This window comes from Pleurodeles waltl, chromosome 6 (assembly GCF_031143425.1).
Source record: "Pleurodeles waltl isolate 20211129_DDA chromosome 6, aPleWal1.hap1.20221129, whole genome shotgun sequence".
Lineage (NCBI taxonomy): Eukaryota > Metazoa > Chordata > Amphibia > Caudata > Salamandridae > Pleurodeles > Pleurodeles waltl.
In genome coordinates this window covers 6,313,429-6,333,307 of record NC_090445.1, presented here as the reverse complement: position 1 = coordinate 6,333,307, position 19,879 = coordinate 6,313,429, and the positions used below count along the sequence as shown (strand labels likewise).

The 19,879-nt window shown below is 49.4% G+C and overlaps 1 protein-coding gene across 1 annotated transcript in view; it reads left to right on the top strand.

Moving 5' to 3' along the window:
* Positions 1-19,879, top strand: part of CFAP157 (cilia and flagella associated protein 157) — a 134,421-nt gene that overhangs the window by 75,361 nt on the left and 39,181 nt on the right. Inside the window, exon 4 of the mRNA XM_069236966.1 lies at positions 17,756-18,023. Coding sequence (XP_069093067.1) covers positions 17,756-18,023 — 268 coding nt within the window. The remainder of the gene's footprint in view (positions 1-17,755; positions 18,024-19,879) is intronic.

Below are 19,879 nucleotides of genomic sequence, written 5' to 3'. Positions count from 1 at the left end.
TACTTGAAAGAAAAGGGGAGGTCACCTACTAGGTTGACCTGAATAGTTGCAAGAATCGCAAAAGGACTATACATGTCAAACGCCTGAAGCCTTATTTTGACAGAGCTGATGTGACCATGCTCATGGTTACAAATGAGGGACCGGAAGAAGAGAGTGAACCTCTCCCTGATCTCCTCTCCAGCAGCCCAAAGGATCGTTCTGTGGATGAAGTGGCCTTGTGAGACACCCTCAAAGGCCAACAGAAGGTTGATTTACAGGTAAGTTTTCAACCAGTATGCTGACCTATTCTCTCTGACCCCTGGTAGGACTAACTGGTGTACCCATGATGTGGACACTTGTGACAGCTTGCGCATCAAGAACAACATTTATAGGCAGTCAGACCATATCCGAGAGAGCATCCAAGTGGATGTCAAAAAGATGCTGGATTTGTGTGTCACTGACCCCTCTGAGAGTTCCAGGACTAGCCCAGTAGTTTTAGTCCCCAAACCTCACTTCAAGAGAGAGAAAAAAGTAAAGAGGTTTTGTGTCGACTACAGGGGCCTCAACTCAGTCACAAAAACAGATGCACACCCAATTCCAAGAACTGATGAGCTCATAAACATATTAGGGGCAGCCCAATACCTTTGATCTTACATCTGGGTCCTGGCAGAGGGCCTGACCCCTGGAGCAAAAGAGAGAGCAGCATTTTCCACCCCAAGTGGGCATTATCAGTTTACTGTCATGTCCTTTAGTTGAAAGAATGCCCCTGCCACCCTCCAGAGGTTGGTGAACCACGTCCTGGGTGGGCTAAAATCCTTTAGTGCAGCATATCTAGATAATATAGCTGGCTACAGCTCCACCTGGCAGGATCACCTAATCCACCTTGGAAAAGTCCTTGAGGTTCTGCAAAAGGCAGGCTTCACTATCAAGGCCAGAAAGTGGCAGATAGAGCAGGGAAAGGTTGTGTAGTTGGGCCGCCTGGTAGGTGGAGGCCAAGTACAACCCCTAGAGCCTAAGATCCAGACAATTCTGGCTTGGGAAGCTCCAATTACCAAGACCTAACTCAGGGCATGCATTGGCTTGACTGGATACTATACAAGGTTTGTGAAGGATTACTTCACAGAATTTACCTCCAAGAAAATGCCCAATAGAGCAACTGGAAAGTGAGTTTTCAAAAGGCCTTTGACACTCTGAAGGATGCAATGTGTTCTGCCCCAGTCCTTAACGCTCCAGATTACTCCAGGCAGGTTATTGTCCAAACAGACTGTTGGAGGCTGGCCCTCTATGCAGTGTACAAAATCGAGTACACTATGCAGAGGGTAAGGCAACCACACATTGCTTTCCAGGGGTAAAAATTAGACCACCTAATGCCCCAATTTTTAAGGTAGCTGGTCGAGCAGTTAGGCTAATCCAGGAGCTGTGCTAAGTATTTGCTGTACTCACAAATCCAATCATGCACTACACACACTCAATGAATAACGCAAGACCAGAATTTATAAAAATACTTCAGCTTCTTATATAAATATTAAGACCAAGATCTTTAGAATACGTTAAGTTATTTTCAAATTATGACTTTTTAACGTTTTAGCAAAGTTAGTCTCTCTATGCGTAATTGTGCACCATTGGAATCTATGCACAGCCACCTTTAAAAATCACACAGTTGAGTTACCAGTCTCTTCTCTTGCAGGGTGCCTGGAGTGGTCGGTAGGCACACTGTGCCAGCTGGAGAGTCTCAGGTGGCTCCCGGTTCCGGCAGGAGCAGCGTTGGAGAGGATCTTAGTACAGGCACAGGGCCCCCTGAAGGGGCCACTTGGAAAAGGAGCTGGTTTGCAGATTTAAAGATGGTGCCTTGTGGTCTCCTTGGGCTGTTGAGATCGCAAGGGGTTGGGGACCCGGGGCACACAGCAGATCCTGTGATGCAAGGCCCAGGGCGGCCAGGTGCAGGGCATTTTGGCAGTCTTGGATGCTGTGCGCAACAGAGTCCACTGGAGCTGGAGGTGAGTCTCTGAGGTCGGGGGCACTCTGGTCGGAGGTCCAGGGTGTTCCTGAAGTCCCTCGACTGGGGCTTCCTCCTGATCCTTTTTCAGCTCTGGGGGAGCTGGTTTTCTGCTGGTCCGACGTCAGCTGACCAGTACCCAGGGTATTGCTGTATCTCGGCCACTAGAGGGAGCAGTGACCCTCACTGGTTTGTTGGTCCTTTGCAGGTTTCTTGATTTTCTTGAGTGGTGCCTCCACTCAGTAGGGAGACTTAGGCTAGTTACAAAGTCTGGAGGTCCTCTGGGGCTTTTGAGGTCAATCCAATGGTCAGCTCCTCCACAGTGACGATTGTTGGGACTCTGGTGCAGCAAGCAGGGGTCTTGGAGCCTGTTCTGGTGCAGCAGTTCCTCGGTTCTTGTCCTGGCGGGTTCTTTTGTGCTGTCTTCTTTCTTCCTGTTCAATCTAAATTCCTGGTCTAGGGGAGCCCACTAAATACTGAATTTAGTGGGCATTTTAGGAGGAAGCTGGTAGTGTCCAATGGGACACTTTACCCTTGGTTGGCTACACCCACTACAGTGACCACTTCCTGTGGGAAGGGTCACTTCCCTAAACCTGATTGGCTATTTTCCTCCATTCCAAGATGGAGAAAAACTAGATAGAGGGTCCACTTTGCATGCAAGCTCTTAGCGGTGGTGCATGCTCAGTAAGGCCACTCCTCCTACCCTTTGTCTGGTTTCCCGCCTTTGCTCCCGCCCAAAGTGGGGGTTTGCAAGGGGGGAAGCCCTCTGCAGCTAGCAGCAGGCCTGGCTGTTCGAGTTTCAAGGGCTTTAACCATTTGAAGCTCACTGCCAGGATGTTGCACATTCCTGAGGGAGTGGGGGTTAGCTCCTCCACCCAGGAAGGGCATTGTCTTACAAACCAGAGAGCCAGGGCTCTACCCCAGGTTTGGATGTTGGCTGTCTGGAGTGGCAGGCTGGATGGAACCAGTCAGCAACTATGCCAGGTAGGGTTAGCTTTTGCAGGGGACACCTCTAAGGTGGCCCCTGGGTACATTTAGGGTTAAATCCAACACTGGCACCAGTTTGGATTTATCATTCTGAGTTGTTTGATACCAAACAACCCAGGGTGCAGAGTAGCCATCATGTAACTGGGAAACTTGTGTTTGACCAGTGCCCAGTACATGTATGTGAAATGGCTGCTCTGTTCACTCACTGTAGCCTTCATTATGAACCTGGAGGTTCAGACTGCCATGCCGGCGGAAAAGACCGCCACCCGCATGGTGGTCTGAACTGCCGTATTATTAACACGGAGGGCCGCCTGTGGTGGCCCCCCGCCACCACCAGGCTACCGCCAACAGGCAGCCTGACGATGGCGGATTATATTGTCCGACAGGGCAGCGCTGCCCTCCGGATAATGTACCCTGTTTCCCCCAGCCTTTCCCTGGCGGGTTCTGCCCACCAGGAAAAAGCTGGTGGAAGGGGTGCTCTGGGGCCCCCGAGCAGTGCCCCGTCGCGCAGTTCACTGCCCTATTTACGGGCAGTGATCTGTGCGATGGGTGCTGCTGCACCCTCTGCACAGCGGCATCGGCAGCAGCTCCATGTGGAGCTGTCGTCAGTGACCTGGCCCTGCATTCTGCTGGGCCGGCAGGCGGAAACAATGTTTCCGCCCACCGGCTCAGCAGAATGTTCTTTATGCGGCCGGCAGGGTCTCAGGGGGGCTGGCAGTCTATGGAAAGTCTTTATGAAAGTCTTATGACAAACCAAGACCCTATGTCTTTGGTTTGTCAAGGACACAGTGAGGGCATATTGCTCATGCAGCTATGCCCTCACACTTAATATGGTGCACCCTGCCTTAGGGCTAGAAGGCCTGCCAGAGGGCTGACTTACCCATAATATATGCAGTGTATGGTGGACAGGGCACAAAGCGAGTGTGCCATGTCGAGTTTGTCTTTTTAGGTTTGCCCCAGGACACTCAGCCTGCAATGGCAGTGCTGGGTGTATCTGAGTGCAGGACCCTTGGGGTTGGCACAATCAGTGCTGCTGCCCTCAGGGGTCTACTGTTACTATCTCTTGCCCTGGGTAGTGAGCTACCCATTTACTAGAGACTTATGGGGATAATTAAGAGTGTATCCAATTGTGCCAAGCATCACAACAGATTTAGGGAAAGAGTTCTGGCCCAGGGAACCTGTTTAGCAGGGGCCCTGGGCACGACCAACTTCTAGAACACATCAACATCGGGTAAAAAGTGGGGAATAACCATGCAAAAAGAGGCCTCCTCTCACACAGATGCCTCAGAACTTGGGATAGTAGCAGTCCTAGCCTAGACCAGTGATGAGGAACATGACCAGCCAGTTGCTTTTTGTATGCAGACTTCTGCCTAGGTAACAAAAAAGGAGTGCCATGGGGAGGGAAGCCTTTGCTGTGATCTGGGCCTTGACGAAGCTAGGGCCATACTTGTTTATCAATTACTTCATAGTTCAAACAGACCACAGGCCTCTCAGGTGGCTTCAACAGATAAAAGGTGTGAGAAAGTAACTCTTTTAGCATGTTCACCCCAAATTTTCTGATTGATACTGATGGTAACTGACCCTGCCTTTGCCCTGGGCTCTGCGTAACAAGCACAGGGCCACTGCTCTGAATAAAAGGTATATGGTCCAATGATAATGATACAATTCCAATTGGCAATATAAGTCCCTAGTAGGTAATGGGGCAATAGGATTCAAGGTACATACAGGGCCTGGAAGTTTAGAGGGCCAGCAGATTTCCTGAAATGGAGGGTGCACTGCTGAGTACCTACTGTCATGCTTAAAGGTAGCCCTGCTTTGCAGACTGACTTTAAAATGTATGCAAATTCGACTTTGGAATTAAAGGTACTTTCAAAGTGTTAATCTACTTTATTTTTACATATGTCACCCCAAGGTCTCCCCTAGATGCCCCAAGGGTAGGGTGCCTTGTAACTCTAAGCAGGGACCTTATGAAATATGTTTTATATGCCCTGGTGAGGGAAAAAACTGCACCTTTTAATTTTCCCCCATTCTGCCAGTACCGTGATGTTAAATCAAAAGTACTCAGATATCTGATTGCATCTAGTCAGTCAATGAGCTCATTAGGTTTTGTCATTTGGTGTACATCGGTTTTTGTCACATAATTGAGGCCTCTGTAATCCACACAAAACCTAATTTCCCTTTTCTCTCCTTTAAAGTGAGGCCTGGGGACTAAGGGCCAGATGTATGAATCTGGCCCAGTGCGAATCGGTAATTGCGATTTTTAAGAAATCGCAATTACCGAATCGCAAAGGGCCATGTATCACATTTGCGATTCGGTAATTGCGATTTCTTTAAAATCGCAAATGCAATTACCGAATTGCAAATTGCGATACAGGCCCCATTCGCAGCTATGGGCCTGTTGGCCCTTAGCTGCGAATTTTTTGCATTTTTGCAAATTGCGATTTCTGAAACAGAAATCGCAATTTGAGAAAAGCAAAGGGCCAGGGTGCTGGGGGCCCAAGGCATGTGTGCTTTACATTCCAAATTTAAAAATGCTGTTTTACTGCATTTTTAAATTTTGCACCAGGTTACCACCTGGTTGCTGGACATGGTATTTTGCACTTGCAAAATACCATTCTGCGAAAAATCGCAATTTGCGATTTTTTGCAGAATTGCTTTGCAACCTGGAATTTGCGAATCGCAAATTGAGATTCGCAAAATCTAGGTCGCAACGCAGAAAATCGCAATTTTTGAGATTTTCGGTATTTGGTCTGCGAATGCATTTGATGCATTGCAGACCCCGATTTTGCACTCACAAACGGCCGATTTCGCTGTTTGCGAGTGCAAAATCGGATGATACATCTGGCCCCAAAAGTACTGGGCTAGCCCAGAGAATTTATTAGGGTTCAGTGGCACCCAAAACCAACATCTTTTTGACATCAATTTGATTTTTGACAGGCAAGCTGTCAGCAGTGTCCACGTCATGGGTATACCAATCAGTCTTCTCAGAGCTCAGGAAGAATAACTCAGCATACTGGTTGAGGACTTGCCTGCAATGAGCCTGCTGTTTTTCTGAGATGTTTCTCCCAGCCTTCCCTTACAAGACTTAGTGGTCCTCTAACAGATGCCCAAGCAAATGTTCAAATGGAGAGAATCCCGCTCCCTTTTGTGGCACTTCCCTGTAGGCAAAAAGCAGACATAGAAGTAAGACATCCCATTTTCTCCTAAGTTTTTCAGGAAGTCCTCCAATCATGCATTCAGGGTCTGATTAAACCTTTCAACTAACCCATTTGTTTGTGGGTGGTATGGGGTGAACTTATATGTCACACCACATTCCTTCCACATGTGTTTCAAGTATGCACACATGAAGTTAAAACCTCTGTCTGATACTACCTCCTTTGGGACCCCTACTCTCGTCAAAATACCCAGGAGGGCTTTTGCAACTGCAGGAGGAGTAATGGTCCTAAGGGGTATAGCCTCAGGATATCTAGTGGCATGATGCAATACCACTAGGATATATCAGGGTCCTGATGCTGTTTGTGGGTCAAGGGTGCCAACAATATTAACCCCTACCCTTTCAAAGGGAACCCCAACCACAGGTAGTGGCATTAAGGGGGCCTTCAAGTGGCCACCTGCTTTGCCTCTGGTTTGGCAGGTAGTGCAGGGCTGACAAAAGTCCTTCACTTTGTGGGACATTCCTGGCCAATAAGAGTGGTTAACCAACCTACTCTAAGTTTTTTTTTTTACCCAAATGCCCAGATAGGGGAATGCCATGGGCTAGAGTGAGGAGAAACTCTGAACTGCTGAGGTACTACCACCCTTTTGGTTGCACCAGGCTTCCGCTCTCTGTCTTCAGCAAACAGGAGTCCATCCTCCTAATAAACCCTGTGGGTATCATCAATACTACCCCTTTCTTCCTATGTAGCTTGCTGCCTCAGGCCTTCAAGAGTGGAACAGGTTGTCTGCCCCTGGCACAGAGCCTCCCTCGAGGGCCCCCCTGGGCCCAAGACCTCTGGGTAGTAAGGCCCACACTCTGAAGGCTCAGTTCCCTCTGGGAATGGTAGGTCCTCTTCCTGTGAATATGTGCGATATGTTTCCCCAGTCTTCCTGCCCTTTCTCTTGGTAGGTTGGTCCACTATTTCAGGATCCAACTCTCCTTTTTCCCTCTGAAGTTTACTCTGTGCCCTAGTCTTGACACAGGCCCATTCTGGGATCCCAAGCATGGCTGCATGGGTCTTCAGTTCTACTTCAGCCCAGAGGGAATGCTCCAGTCATTTTCAAGCAGGCAGTCTATTGGGATGGTACCACTTCTTTCTGCCCTACTACTCCCCCCCTCCCCCCCCCAATCAATGGTTGCCATAGCCATGGAATAGAACTTTGCCTCATTGTCAGCATTGGTGATAGGCTAAGACTTCCCTACCATGGACTGATTTGAGTGTACCAATTGCTGAGTTACCATGGTAACACTAGCTAATGTGTCCCTCAGTGCTTCCACTTTCTCCCCATTAATCAAAGGGTTCTACCTGTATTTTTGCATATTACTTGGCCAGGCAGCACAGGATAACTCTACCCCTCCCTCAGTGACTAACTAAACTCCACCGATGGACTGTGAGGACAAACCCTGCAAGTGTTGGCGAGTTTTGTGGCACTGCACTCTCCAGCTGCCGAACAGCACCCTGGCTCTAGGTAGTGGCTGCCTTTTACTTTGGATAACCAGGACAGTCCATTGCAGACTGTAAAAGGACCAGGAGGAAGCCCCAGTCAAGGGACTTCGGAAACTACCTGGACCTCCCACCAGAGTGTCCCTGCTGACCTGCAAGTGACCCTAAAAGTGACCTACCTTGTGCTTCCAAGGGCATCTTTGCGCAGAGCTCCTGGCTCACCGATTCCCTCTGCACCTGGCCGCCCTGTGCCCTGCACCGAAGAACATGCTGTGCCCTAAAGGTCCCCCACCTCTTGTGACCTTAACACTCCATAGGGGACCCACCGGGCTTACCTTTATGTCCACCTGTGCAGTCCTTTTCCAAGTGGTCCTCAGAAGTGGCCTTGCACCAGCTCCAATGACTTTCTGCAGCTGGTCCCGCCAAAACTGGAAGCCACCCAAAGTTCTCCATGTGGTCCATAGTGCCCACCAATGACCTTGACATACCTCCAAAAGGAAGGATGACTTCAGGAGCCAAATCACTAAGTTGAGAGCACTGGGATTTGGATGTCTGATTTCTCCTTTGTTTTGTGTTAACAAATCTGGTTTGTTTGGAAGTTTGGAGTGAGGTACTACTGACAGGTCTAGGAGTGTTGTGTACCAATGTTGGAGTGCCCACGTTGGAGCTGTGAGTATCATGGGTATCATGAGGTCTGATGCAGTTTGTTGACCAGAAATGGAAGTAGTGGGAGAGGGGGAAAAGCGTAAGCAAATGTCCCTGAACAGTTGATCCATAGAGCATTGCCCTTGGACAGAGGGTGTGGGTGTGTGGATGCGAAGTGTTGGCATTTTGCGTTTTCGCTTGTTGCGAATAGGTCTATTTCTGGTGTCCCCCACTTTTGAAAGTACTGATGAAGTACTTGAGAGTGAATTTCCCATTCGTGTATCTGTTGGTGTGTTCTGCTTAGGAGATCCGCTAGCTGATTGTGTATTCCTGGGATGTATTCTGCTAGTAGATGAATGTGATTGTGAATTGCCCATTTCCATATTGTTTGGGCTAGAAGGGACAGTTGAGATGAATGTGTCCTGCCTTGTTTCTTTAGGTAATACATGGTCGCCATATTGTCTGTTTTTATCAAGACAGTCTTGTGTTTGAGAAGTGGCTGAAACACTTTTAGGGCAAGGAACACAGCTAATAATCCTAAATGGTTTCTGTGATAATTTAGCTGTTTTGAATCCCATTCCCCTTGAATGGTAAGGTTGTTGCGATGAGCTCCTCAACCTATCATTGATGCATCTGTTGTTATTGTGGTCTGAGGCACAGGGTCTTGAAATGACTGCCCCTTCATTAAATTGCTGAGATTCCACCATTGAAGGGACTTGTGCGTTTGGTGGTCTAACACTAGATTTTGCAATTGGCCCTGTGCTTAAGACCATTGCTGTGAGAGACACTGTTGTAGTGTTCTCATGTTTAGTCTTGCATGCAGTACTATTGCTATGCATGATGCCATCATTCCCAATAGTTTCATGATAAATCTTACAGTGTATTGTTGATTTGGCTGCATTTGTGGTATGAGATTTTGGAAATCTTGTATCCTTTCTGGATTTGGATAGGCTAAGGCTTTTTGTGTATTGAGAATAGCACCTAGGTAAGGTTGCACCTGTCCTGGCTGAAGATGGGATTTTTGGTAGTTGAGAGTGAACCCTAGTGTATGTAGGGTCTCTATTGTGTATTGAGTGATTTGTTGACATTGTATAAAATTGCTTGATTTTATTAGCCAATCGTCTAGATAAGGAAAGACATGTATTTGTTGTCTTCTTAGGTAAGCTGGTACTACCGCTAGACATTTTGTAAATACTCTTGGAGCTGTTGTTATGCCGAATGGCAGAACTTTGAATGGGTAATGTTTTCCTGCTATTACAAATCTGAGCTATTGTCTGTGAGCTGGCTGGATGGGTATATGGAAATACGCATCCTTGAGGTCTAATGCAGTCATGTAATCTTGTTTTTGTAGTAGTAGAATGACGTCCTGCAGAGTTACCATGTGAAAGTGTTCTGACAGGATATATAGATTTAGGGATCTGAGGTCTAGGATGGGTCGGAGAATCACATCTTTTTTGGGAATGAGGAAGTATAGTGATTATATTCCTGTTCCTTGTGAGAATGCTGGACCAATTCTATTGCCTGTTTTAGTAGTAGCAATTGTACCTCTTGTTGTAATAGAACATTGTGTTCTGGGGACAATTTGTGAGAACGTGGAGGAATGTTTGGAGGGGTAGAAATCAAATCTAGGCAATAGCCATTGCAGATAATCGACAATACCCATTGGTCTGTGGTGATGTTTTGCCATTGGGAGTGGAATTGCTGCAGTCTGCCCCACACAGGAGATGTGTGGGGTTGAGGGATCGTTAATAAGTCACTGTTTAGATGGGGTAGTGGCTTCTTTTGAGGCCTGGAATTTGCCTCTGGTTTTAAAGTGTTGGCCTCTATAAGAACCTCTAAATCCCCCTCTCTAGTACTGCTGCCGCTACACTGCCAAAGAACTCCACGTGCTCAACCCTGGCCGCCCCACCGCCTGCGTCCAGACCTAGACCTCCCCTAGGCACACCTACGGACCCTTTTTGTGCCAGATGTGCAACTTCACCTGCGCTGAAGCCACCAAGCACCTCAACAATGCCACCCATAAGAACCACCTCAGCTGCATCCTTCTCAACACCCGCTCCGTCCACAATCACGCCGTCAAATACTGGGACCTGCTCACATCAACCTCCCCAGACATCGCCTTCCTCGCCAAAACCTGTATGAACCCCTCCTTGGAACCAGACATCACCAAAGCCATCCCTGAGGGCTACAAAATCACCTGAAGAGAACGCACCAACAAACCAGGAGGAGGAATCACCATAGTCCACAGGAGCACAATCAGGATTTCAACCAACACCCACAATGCCCTAGACTACACCAACACCTACACTTCCAGATTAACGTCAATGCCAACACCACCCTGAGAGGCACCCTTGTCTATAGACCCCAACACAATCAGCACCCACGTCCTCGCCTACACGGACTGACTACATGCTCCTCGGCGACCTGACTTTTCACCTGGAGAACACCGACGACAGCAACTCGTTAGCCCTGCTCGACACCTCGGTCTCAAGCAACTCGTCACAAAGCCCACCCACTCAGTCGGCCACACACTCGATGCCATCTTCTCCACCAGCAGCCACGTCACCTTCACCCACACCACCGAACTCCACTGGACCGAACACCGCTGTGTCCATTTCTCCTTCCAGAAACCCACCGCTCACCACCACCAGCAACGGACCCCTCAAAGCAGATGGAACAAGATCTCCATGGACCAACTGGCCTCCACCCACACCCATGCCCCACCACCCAACACCAGTGACCCCAACACCGCCGCCCTCAACTTCAATCAATGGCTCAACGACTGCGCCAACACCCTCCCTCCACTTAGGAAATCTACCAACCCTGGCTCCAGCAAGAAAGCTCCCTGGTTCACCACTGACCTTCAGACCTCTAAGCGGGAATGCCGGAAATCTGAGAAGATCTTAAGCCAAGTACAAACAGCAACCACGCTGCCCTCAAGACTGCCATCCGCAAGCATCACCAGCTCATCTGGACCACCAAAAGATCATTCTACAAAGAACGAATTGACAACAATGCACACAACAGCAAGGAACTCTTCAGCATCATCAAGGAACTCACCAACCCCAAGTCCTGCTCAGCTAAACCCCCCGCTTGCAAGACCTCTGTGACTCCCTCGCCACCTTTTTTCACCACAAGATCACGGACATCCATGGCAGCTTCGCACCGCCGACCCCCCACGACCACCACTGCCAACGCCGACCCCAAAGCACCCATCCACACCAACCTCCTGAGTGCCTGGACCCACACCAACAACGAGGAAACCACCAAGACCCTGAGCACCATCCACTCCGGTTCACCCGCCGACCCCTGCCCTCACCATGTCTTCAATAAAGCCAGCCAAATCATCGCTCCCCAGCTCCGTACCATCATCAACTGCTCCTTCGAGACCGTCACCTTCCCAGAGAGCTGGAAACACACTGAAGTCAACGCCCTGCTCAAAAAAACCAAGGCCGACCCCGACCCATCTCCCTACTCCCCTTCCCAGCGAAGGTCATCGAGAAGATAGTCAACAGCCAACTATCTTGCTTCCTTGAGGACAACGGCCTACTCGACATCTCCAAGTCCGGCTTCCGTAAGAACCACAGCACTGAGACTGCTCTCATTGCTGCTACTGACAACATCAGGAGCAGGCTCGACAAAGGTGAAACCATGGCCCTCATCCTTCTTGACCTTTCTGCAGCCTTCGACACGGTCTGTTACCACACACTTCGTACACGCCACCACGACGCTGGAATCTGCCACAAGGCCCTGGACTGGGTCACATCCTTCCTCTCCGGCAGAACTCAGAGAGTCTGCCTCCCTTCGTTCCTGTCTAAAGCCACCAAGACCACATGCGGAGTTCCCCAGGGATCCTCTCGCAGCCCCACCCTTTTCAATGTCTACATGGTGCCGCTTGCCAACATCGTCTGATCCCATGGCCTTCACATTGTCTCCTACGTGGACGACACACAACTGATCCTCTAACTCATGAAGGGCCCCGCCACTGCCAAGACCAACCTCCACACCGGACTCCACGCCGTCGCCAACTGGATGGAGGCAAGCCGTCTCAAACTGAACTCGGATAAGACTAAGATCATCATCTTCGGCTCTAACAAATCAGCGTGGGACGACTCCTGGTGGCCTACCACTCTAGGAGCCGCTCCAACTACCACCACCCACCCACGCACGCAACCTCGGCTTCATACTGGACTCATCGCTCACTATGACCCAGCAAGTCAACGCCATCTCATCCTCACGTTTTAACACCCTTGCATGCTTCGCAAGACCTTCAGTTGGATCCCCATTGAAACCAGGAGAACGGTCACCCACGCCCTCGTTAGCAGTAGACTGGACTACGGCAACGCACTCTACGCAGGAACAACGGCCAAGCTCCAGAGAGATCTCCAGTGCATTCAGAACGCCTCAGCACGACTCATCCTTAACCTCCCTCGCCACAAACACACCTCAGAAACCTCCACTGGCTCCCCGTCAACAAAAGGATCTTCTTCAAACTCCTGATCCACGCTCACAAGGCTTTCCACGACGCCGGACCTGCCTACCTCAAGAAGCATCTCAACTTCCACGTACCAACACACCAGCTCCGCTCTGCCAACCTCGCCACCGTCCCCCTCTTCCACTGTACCACAGCCGGCCTCAGATCCTTCTCCCTCCTCGCCGCCAAGACCTGGAACTCCCTCACCGTTGACCTATGTCTGACCAAGGACCTTCTGACCTTCAGGAAGGGTCTCAAGACCTGGCATTTTGAGCAGTAAAATCCCCCCCTCCTCCACCCCTCAGCACCTTGAGACTCTACTGAGTGAGTAGCGCGCTTAACAAATAACTGATTGATTGATCGACTGTTGTTGCCCTTGTTTTGCCTGGGAGGTAGAAGCCTCTGTGGATTGTGGCTTTAACCCTCCTCTAAATTGTTGCCTACAAAAGGAGCCTCTGTAAGGTGTTGTATACAAGGTTCCCATTGCTTTGGCAGTGTCCGAGTCCTTCCCGAGTTTTTCTATGGCAGTGTCAACCTCAGGACCAAACAGGTGTTTTTTTATTGAAAGGCATATTCAGCACTGTCTGCTGTATTCCTGGCTTGAAACCAGAGGAACGTAGCCATGCACGTCTGCGTATGGTGACAGCAGTATTCACGCTTCTAGCTGATGTATCTGCAGCATCAAGGGCAGACCGTATTTGGTTGCTACTTATGGCCTGACCCTCCTCAACAATCTTTTGTGCTCTTTTTTTGGTGTTCTTTTGGCAGGTGTTGTAGGAGTTCCTGCATCTCGTCCCAGTGAGCTCTATCGTACCCTGCCAGCAAGGCTTGCGAGTTTGCAATTTGCCATTGGTTAGCAGCTTGTGTCGCTACCCTCTTGCCAGCAGCATCGAACGTCCTACTCTTTGTCAGGTGGAGTAGCATCCGCCGACGACTGGCTATTAGCCCTCTTTCTGGCAGCACTCACAACCACTGATTCTGGAGGTACTTGGTGGGTAATGTAAGCAGGGTCTGTAGGTGCAGGCTTATATTTTTTATCAATGCGTGGTATTAAAACCCTTGCTTTGACTAGCTCACTGATTATCTCGTCTGCATGCTTAATCATGCCAGGTCGCAGTGGGAGGCACTGATATCGTGAGTGCATGGAGGATAAGGAGGAAAGCCCTCTTCTAAAGGTTCACTGTGCATAAGCAGCCCATGGTACGCTGCTGCTCTAAAAATAACCTGCGTGTATGCAGTAGTGTCTTCTGGTGGAGAAGGTTTGGAAGGGTATAAGTCCGGGTCATTGGCAGGAATAGGATCCAGATCATAGAGATACCAAGGATCAACCGTATCGCCATGAGAATATTATGAATGAGTTGGTGAAGGCAAAGGTGGTGGGCCAGTGGGTGGTGGCGAAAAAGAAAGTTGTGGTGAATGAGTGGGAGAAGTATGCATAGGTAATGGCTTCTCCTTCCGTTTAAAAATCTTTGCTGATGGTGTAGTAGTATCTAAATGTTCTTGAAAAGCCAACTTTCTCTTGGTCTGTAGAGGACGTGCAGTAATTATTCTGCCAGTCTCTTTATGGATATGAATCCTTCATTGTCTCTCATCCATGATTTCAAGGATGGGTTGAATCTCTGTGTCCTCAGAAACATGATCAGATGGACTATATGACTGTTTGTCAAGTGATTTTGAGCTCTGTTTAAGATGGCTCGAAAGTCCTTGTTCTTCTGAATAAGAAGACTTTTTCGGGCCCGAAAATACAGCCGGTTGTTTTTCGGCTCCGAAGCAGGACGCCGAGGCTTCGACACCGAAGAGTGGAGACGCCGGCTCAGAAGTTGAGCTTTTGATGGACTTGCTCGACTCCAGTATTGATGGAGGTGTGGCCTTTTGGAATGTATGGAAATTGTGTGTGGCATCGGGGTCAAAAGGAGGACTAAATTTTGTTTTCAACTGTACTATTGGTTCGAGTCTAGGTGGAAACGCGATTGAAACAATACCAACGGTCAAAGAAGTTATCTAAAGTTTCTGATTTGAAATCTCGCCGCAAGAGGAAACATTTCCGAACCCGACAGCGGAAAGAAAACAATCTAACAACGGAGTCGATGCCCATGCGCAGTATGACCAAGAGGAGGAGTCACTCGATCCTGTGACTCCGAAAAGACTTCTTTGAAGAAAAACAACTTGTAACACTCCAAGCCCAACACTAGATGGCGGGGAATAATGCATAGCATGTGTATCTGCAGTTACACACGCCATCGAACATATATGTATGTATGTTAAACGGGGAGGGGGCCGTGCAACCCCCCCCCTTCCTGAGCCTCTTTAGACCCTAGGGAGGCCATCCCCCAGGCCCTTTTATTTTTATTAAAGGGGAGGGGCAGGCACTTCTCCCCCTTTCCCTAGCGCTGTACATATAAGTTAAAAGGGGAGGGGGGCCACGCTGCTCCCCTCCTGGAGCCTCTTTAGGCCCAGGGGACCCCATTCCTCAGAACCTTTTTTTAATTTTATTTTATTAAAGGGGAGGAGGGCTGTGTGGTCCTCCTCCCCAAGACTCTCTACACCCTCTGGCCCCATCCAACAGGGCCGTACATTTATCTTAAAATGGGAGGGGGCTGCATAAGGCTGCCCTCCCGAAGCCGTTATCGGGCCCTGTGACCTACCCCCCTGGGGTAACTTTTTAAATAAATGGGAGGAGGGTGCATCTCTCCCCCTCCCTGAACCGTTATTGGATCCAGTGACTCCATTCCAGGGGGGCCTTCACTGTTAAATGTGGGTTCCCCTGTGCCCACCCAGGGAACCCACCAAATAGTCGTTAGGGGGGCTGCAAGGTCCACACCGGCTCTCTGCTTTCAGCGGGAGCTGGCATTCCTCCAGCTCAGAGCAAGCAGCTCCTAATGCGGGCAAAAGTCTGCTCCAAGTGGGTGGGACCGTTTTCAAAGCTCCTGCCCACTAGGAGCAGACTTGATGTTTGCTCCCACTTAGCAGGAAATTCAAAAGTTCTCTTGCCGAGCAAGATCAAATGCAGGTTTCTCTGCCCGAGCTGATGCAGGCAGGGAGATTGCTATGTCCTGAGAGTGAGCTCCCTGGAACATAGCTACTGAGCTGGCACCAGCGGATGGGGGTCCCCCTCTATTTACTTTAATTTCTGGCCCGAGGTGGGCTTCCTGGAGCCTTCTGATGCTCGGGGAGAGGGTCTGCGTAACCCCACTACCCATTTTCAATACTTTCAGCCTGGGGGTAGGCTCCCCAGGGCCTTTAGAGGCTCAGAGAGGAGAGCTGCGCCTCCCCCTCCCCTTCATCAAGGAATTTGGCCCCAGGGATGGGGTCCCCTTGGGCCTCTAGAGGCTTGGGGAGAGGGCTGCGTGCCCCCTCCTTCCAAATTTGAGCCCCCGGGGTCCGCTCCCCGTGGCCATTATTGGCTCCAGGAGGGAGGCCGCACCGCCGCCTCACTTTATTATTTAAATCTTTCCCAGGGGATGGGGTCCCCAGGACCTCTGGAGGCTCAGGGAGGGGGTCCAGCACGAAGAAGCTGCATGCAAACTGTAAATCATGAGATTAGATTCTTGGTTTTTTTTTCTACATCTGTTGCTATCATAAGATTGCAAAGAAGGGTTCCTCTGGGAATTAATACAGTCTTCTTAGTACGGATACACTCAATTACAGTGTTATGTTTTAAATCCTGACTTTGTGCTTCTCCCAAATGTTTACTCTTAACCATATAGGCGGTCATTCTGACTCTGGCGGGCGGCGGTTACTGCCATTTGGCCGCTACGCGGTCAAAAGACCGCTGCCGGCATTCCAACCTTCCCGCCGGCCAGCCCAGCGGGAAGGAGGCCTGCAACACAGAAGCCGGCTCCGTATGGAGCCGGCGGTGTTGAGGGCGTGCGACGGGTGCAGTTGTACCCGTCGCGCTTTTCACTGTCTGCTAGGCAGACAGTGAAAAGCTTCATGGGGCCCTGTTAGGGGGCCCCTGCACTGCCCATGTCAGTGGCATGGGCAGTGCAGGGGCCACCAGGGGCCCCAAGACACCTGTTCCCGCCAGCCTCTTCCTGGCGGTGACAACCGCCAGAAACAGGCTGGCGGGAAGGGGGTCAGAATCCCCATGGCAGCGCTGCCCTGGCGGATTCGCCCAGCCGGGGGAAAACCGGCGGGAAACCGCCGGTCCCGGTTTTCTGACCGCGGCTTTACCGCCGCGGTTAGAATGGGCTTGGAAGCACCGCCAGCCTGTTGGCGGTGCTTCCGTCATTCGCGACAGAATGACCCCCATAATGTCTCATTGTCTTAAGTAACGTTTCCTGTACACTGATGTACACATGCATTATTTGCCCTTCTTTATGATTTTGGCCCCTGGGGTAGGCTCTCTGGGGCCTACAACTAATGAATGAGGCACGGTCGCCGTTTAAAAAAGTTTATCCCACAGGAGTCCCCCAGGGTTGCAATACTTTTTGTCGCAAAGTTTTACTCTGGATGGTTTGGAAGGTGTCCGGACAGAGAAGGACAGAAATTGAATGATAAAAGTTTTTTTATTTTTAAAAGAGATTTGACTAAGTCAGATTTTAATATCAGAAACTGAAGTTCCACAGCAAAGGCAGCTGCATTCCTAACTTGTTCATTCTGAGTGTCACCTGCTTTGAAGTTAGCGGACTACACTTGTAAACATAAGTAAGGAAGTCTGTGGCGATGGCAGAGATTATGGGACTTGGAAGGAAGGTAACGGAATCTAGACAGGGTGACTCTTTTGGGTGGGCTAAGTTTTTGCACTTTCAGTGAAGCAGCTTCAAGTGTCTGGAAACAGTATTAATGCACTGTGTGAGGAACACATCTCTTGGGATGAGTGGTGCACATGTGAGTACTGGGAGAGCATTCTGGATTTGTGACTGCAAAGTTTCATATGGATGATCTCTGTGGTTATACAAGGTGACTGGTGGTATGTAGACTGTGTTATTTAAGTGACTTGATCATCTTCTGTATATCTTAAGTGAGCCCAGTGTACCCAAGGGGAGGCCATATTTGTCTGACAAGGTGTTCCACCCTTCTGTCTTGCTGCAGGTTGAAGAAAGAGACGGTGCAGAGAGTAAACATGGTGGCAGCAGAATTTCGGAAAGTGTCAAGCAATCAGATGGCAGAGACAACTAAGCGCACCATCCGGGAGAACGTGTCCATCTGCGCACAGCTGGCCAAGATGTCTGAAAAGAGCATGGAGCTAATCCAGGAGAATGACCACCTAAAGGACGTGCAGACCCAGCAGCGCAGACAGATAGAGCTACTGGAGCACAATGAGAAGGAGCTAGTAAAGACCAACCTGAGTAACCAGAAGGTAAGAAAGGGATTACCATCCATCCGTCTCATAGCTCGGGCGTGTCACTTGTCCTCACTTCTGGGGCTCCAGCCTTGATCTTCCTACCCAGGGAGTGTTACTTATCAGGATGTGGGGCTGGTGTTCCCTTCAGGTGCTCCAGCACTTGTTCTCATGGCCGATATGTGGGGGTTGTCCTTCCTTCAGGGTCTCCAGCTGTTGGTCTCATGATTAGTATGTGGGGGTTGTCCTCCTTTCAGGGTCTCCAGTTGTTGCTCTCGTGGCCAGGATGTGGGGCTTGGGATCCACAGACTTGACATAGTTCAACTTGGAGAATCTCTTAAGACTCAACTTAGGAAGAGCAAAGGTTCCAGAGAAGGACAAAAATATAAAGGAGGAATTACTTGTCTTTTTCTCCTTTGTGAACAAAAAAACAAAACTCGTTGGGAGGCCTTGGCTTTAAGTTCTTGATTCAGCACCAAAATACCTGAAAAGGCCAAATGTGCTCAGAAAGAGGAGGTACCTGTTCTTTGAGAGCCTGTGCACCCAGCATTACAAAGTGAAAGACTGGTGTCAAACCTTAAACACCTAGAGCAAGATTTGGAATGTCTAAAAACAGTAAAAGAGGCATAAATAACTGGCAAGAAAAAGAACCAGGGGTAGAAAAGAGAAGTCATGTGCAGAGAAGAAAATAGTGTGCTGGAGCTGGCAGAGTAAAAATAGACTTCTGCTTCAGTACTGTCCAAAGGGAGCGAGGCCCACTTTAGAGACCGAAGGGATGGGACCTATGTAGAGGTCCTTTTTTAATACCTTGTCCTTTGTGGATATGTTCAATGAGTTCCTACTTCCTTTGATTTCAAAGTTAGGTGCCGTCCTAACCAGTCCCACTTCCAGCTTCAACAAAAATGGTGCTCCTTGGCTAGAGTTCCAAAGACCCTTTTACAAATTAACAGTTTTGTCCGGACCAACAGGAAGTTGTTCATTGTTGCTGTACAAAGGATGAAAAGGTTAAAGAGTTCTGAGACCCTCCTCAGGTCAGCTGGTGATATTATATTCCTGTCCACCTTTGGTGGATACAAATCCCAGAGAACCATCCTTATTGCCAGGGAAGTGTTACATAATATTTACCTGCACTCGCTGGCGGTTGAGCATACCTGAATGCTCTGTTGGTTGCAGATGTGTCGATGGTCCATGTGCAGCCCTCAGTCTTGCAGTTGTAGGCTGTCAGATGGTACTTGCTCTCCCTCATTATTGCTGGTTATAGGTTCTCAGTCCATGTGCACCCTCACTCTTGGCAGTTGTACGTTCCCTGACAGTCCATTCACTCCCTCAGTCCCAGTGATTGTAGGGTCTGTGTAATGTTATGTACTCATTCCCTCTCAGTGGTTGTAGGTTCTCAGATGGTCAATGCACCCCCTCACTCTTGGTGGTTGTAGGTTCTTAGATGTTCCATGCATTCTCTCACTCTCACTAATTGCAGGTTCTCAGATGGTCCATGCATTCTGTCACTCTGGGTGGTTGTAGGTTTTCAGATGGCTTATGCACTCCCTCACTCTGTGTTACAGGTTCTCAGATGGTCCAAGCACCCCATCACTCCTAATGATTGTAGGTTCTCAGATGGCTTATCCATCCCCTCACACTCAGTAGTTGTAGGTTCCCAGATGGTCATTGCACTCCTTGTGTCTTGGTCTTTGTAGGCTCTCAGATGGTCCATGCACTCCCTCTCTCTTGGCGGGTGTAGGTTCTCAGATGGTCCATCCACTCCCTCACTCACTGTGGTTCATGCACTCCCTTGTTCACAGTGGTCCATGCGCTCCCTGGCTCACAGTGGTCCATGCGCTCCCTGACTCAAAGTGGTCAATGCACTCCTTTGCTTA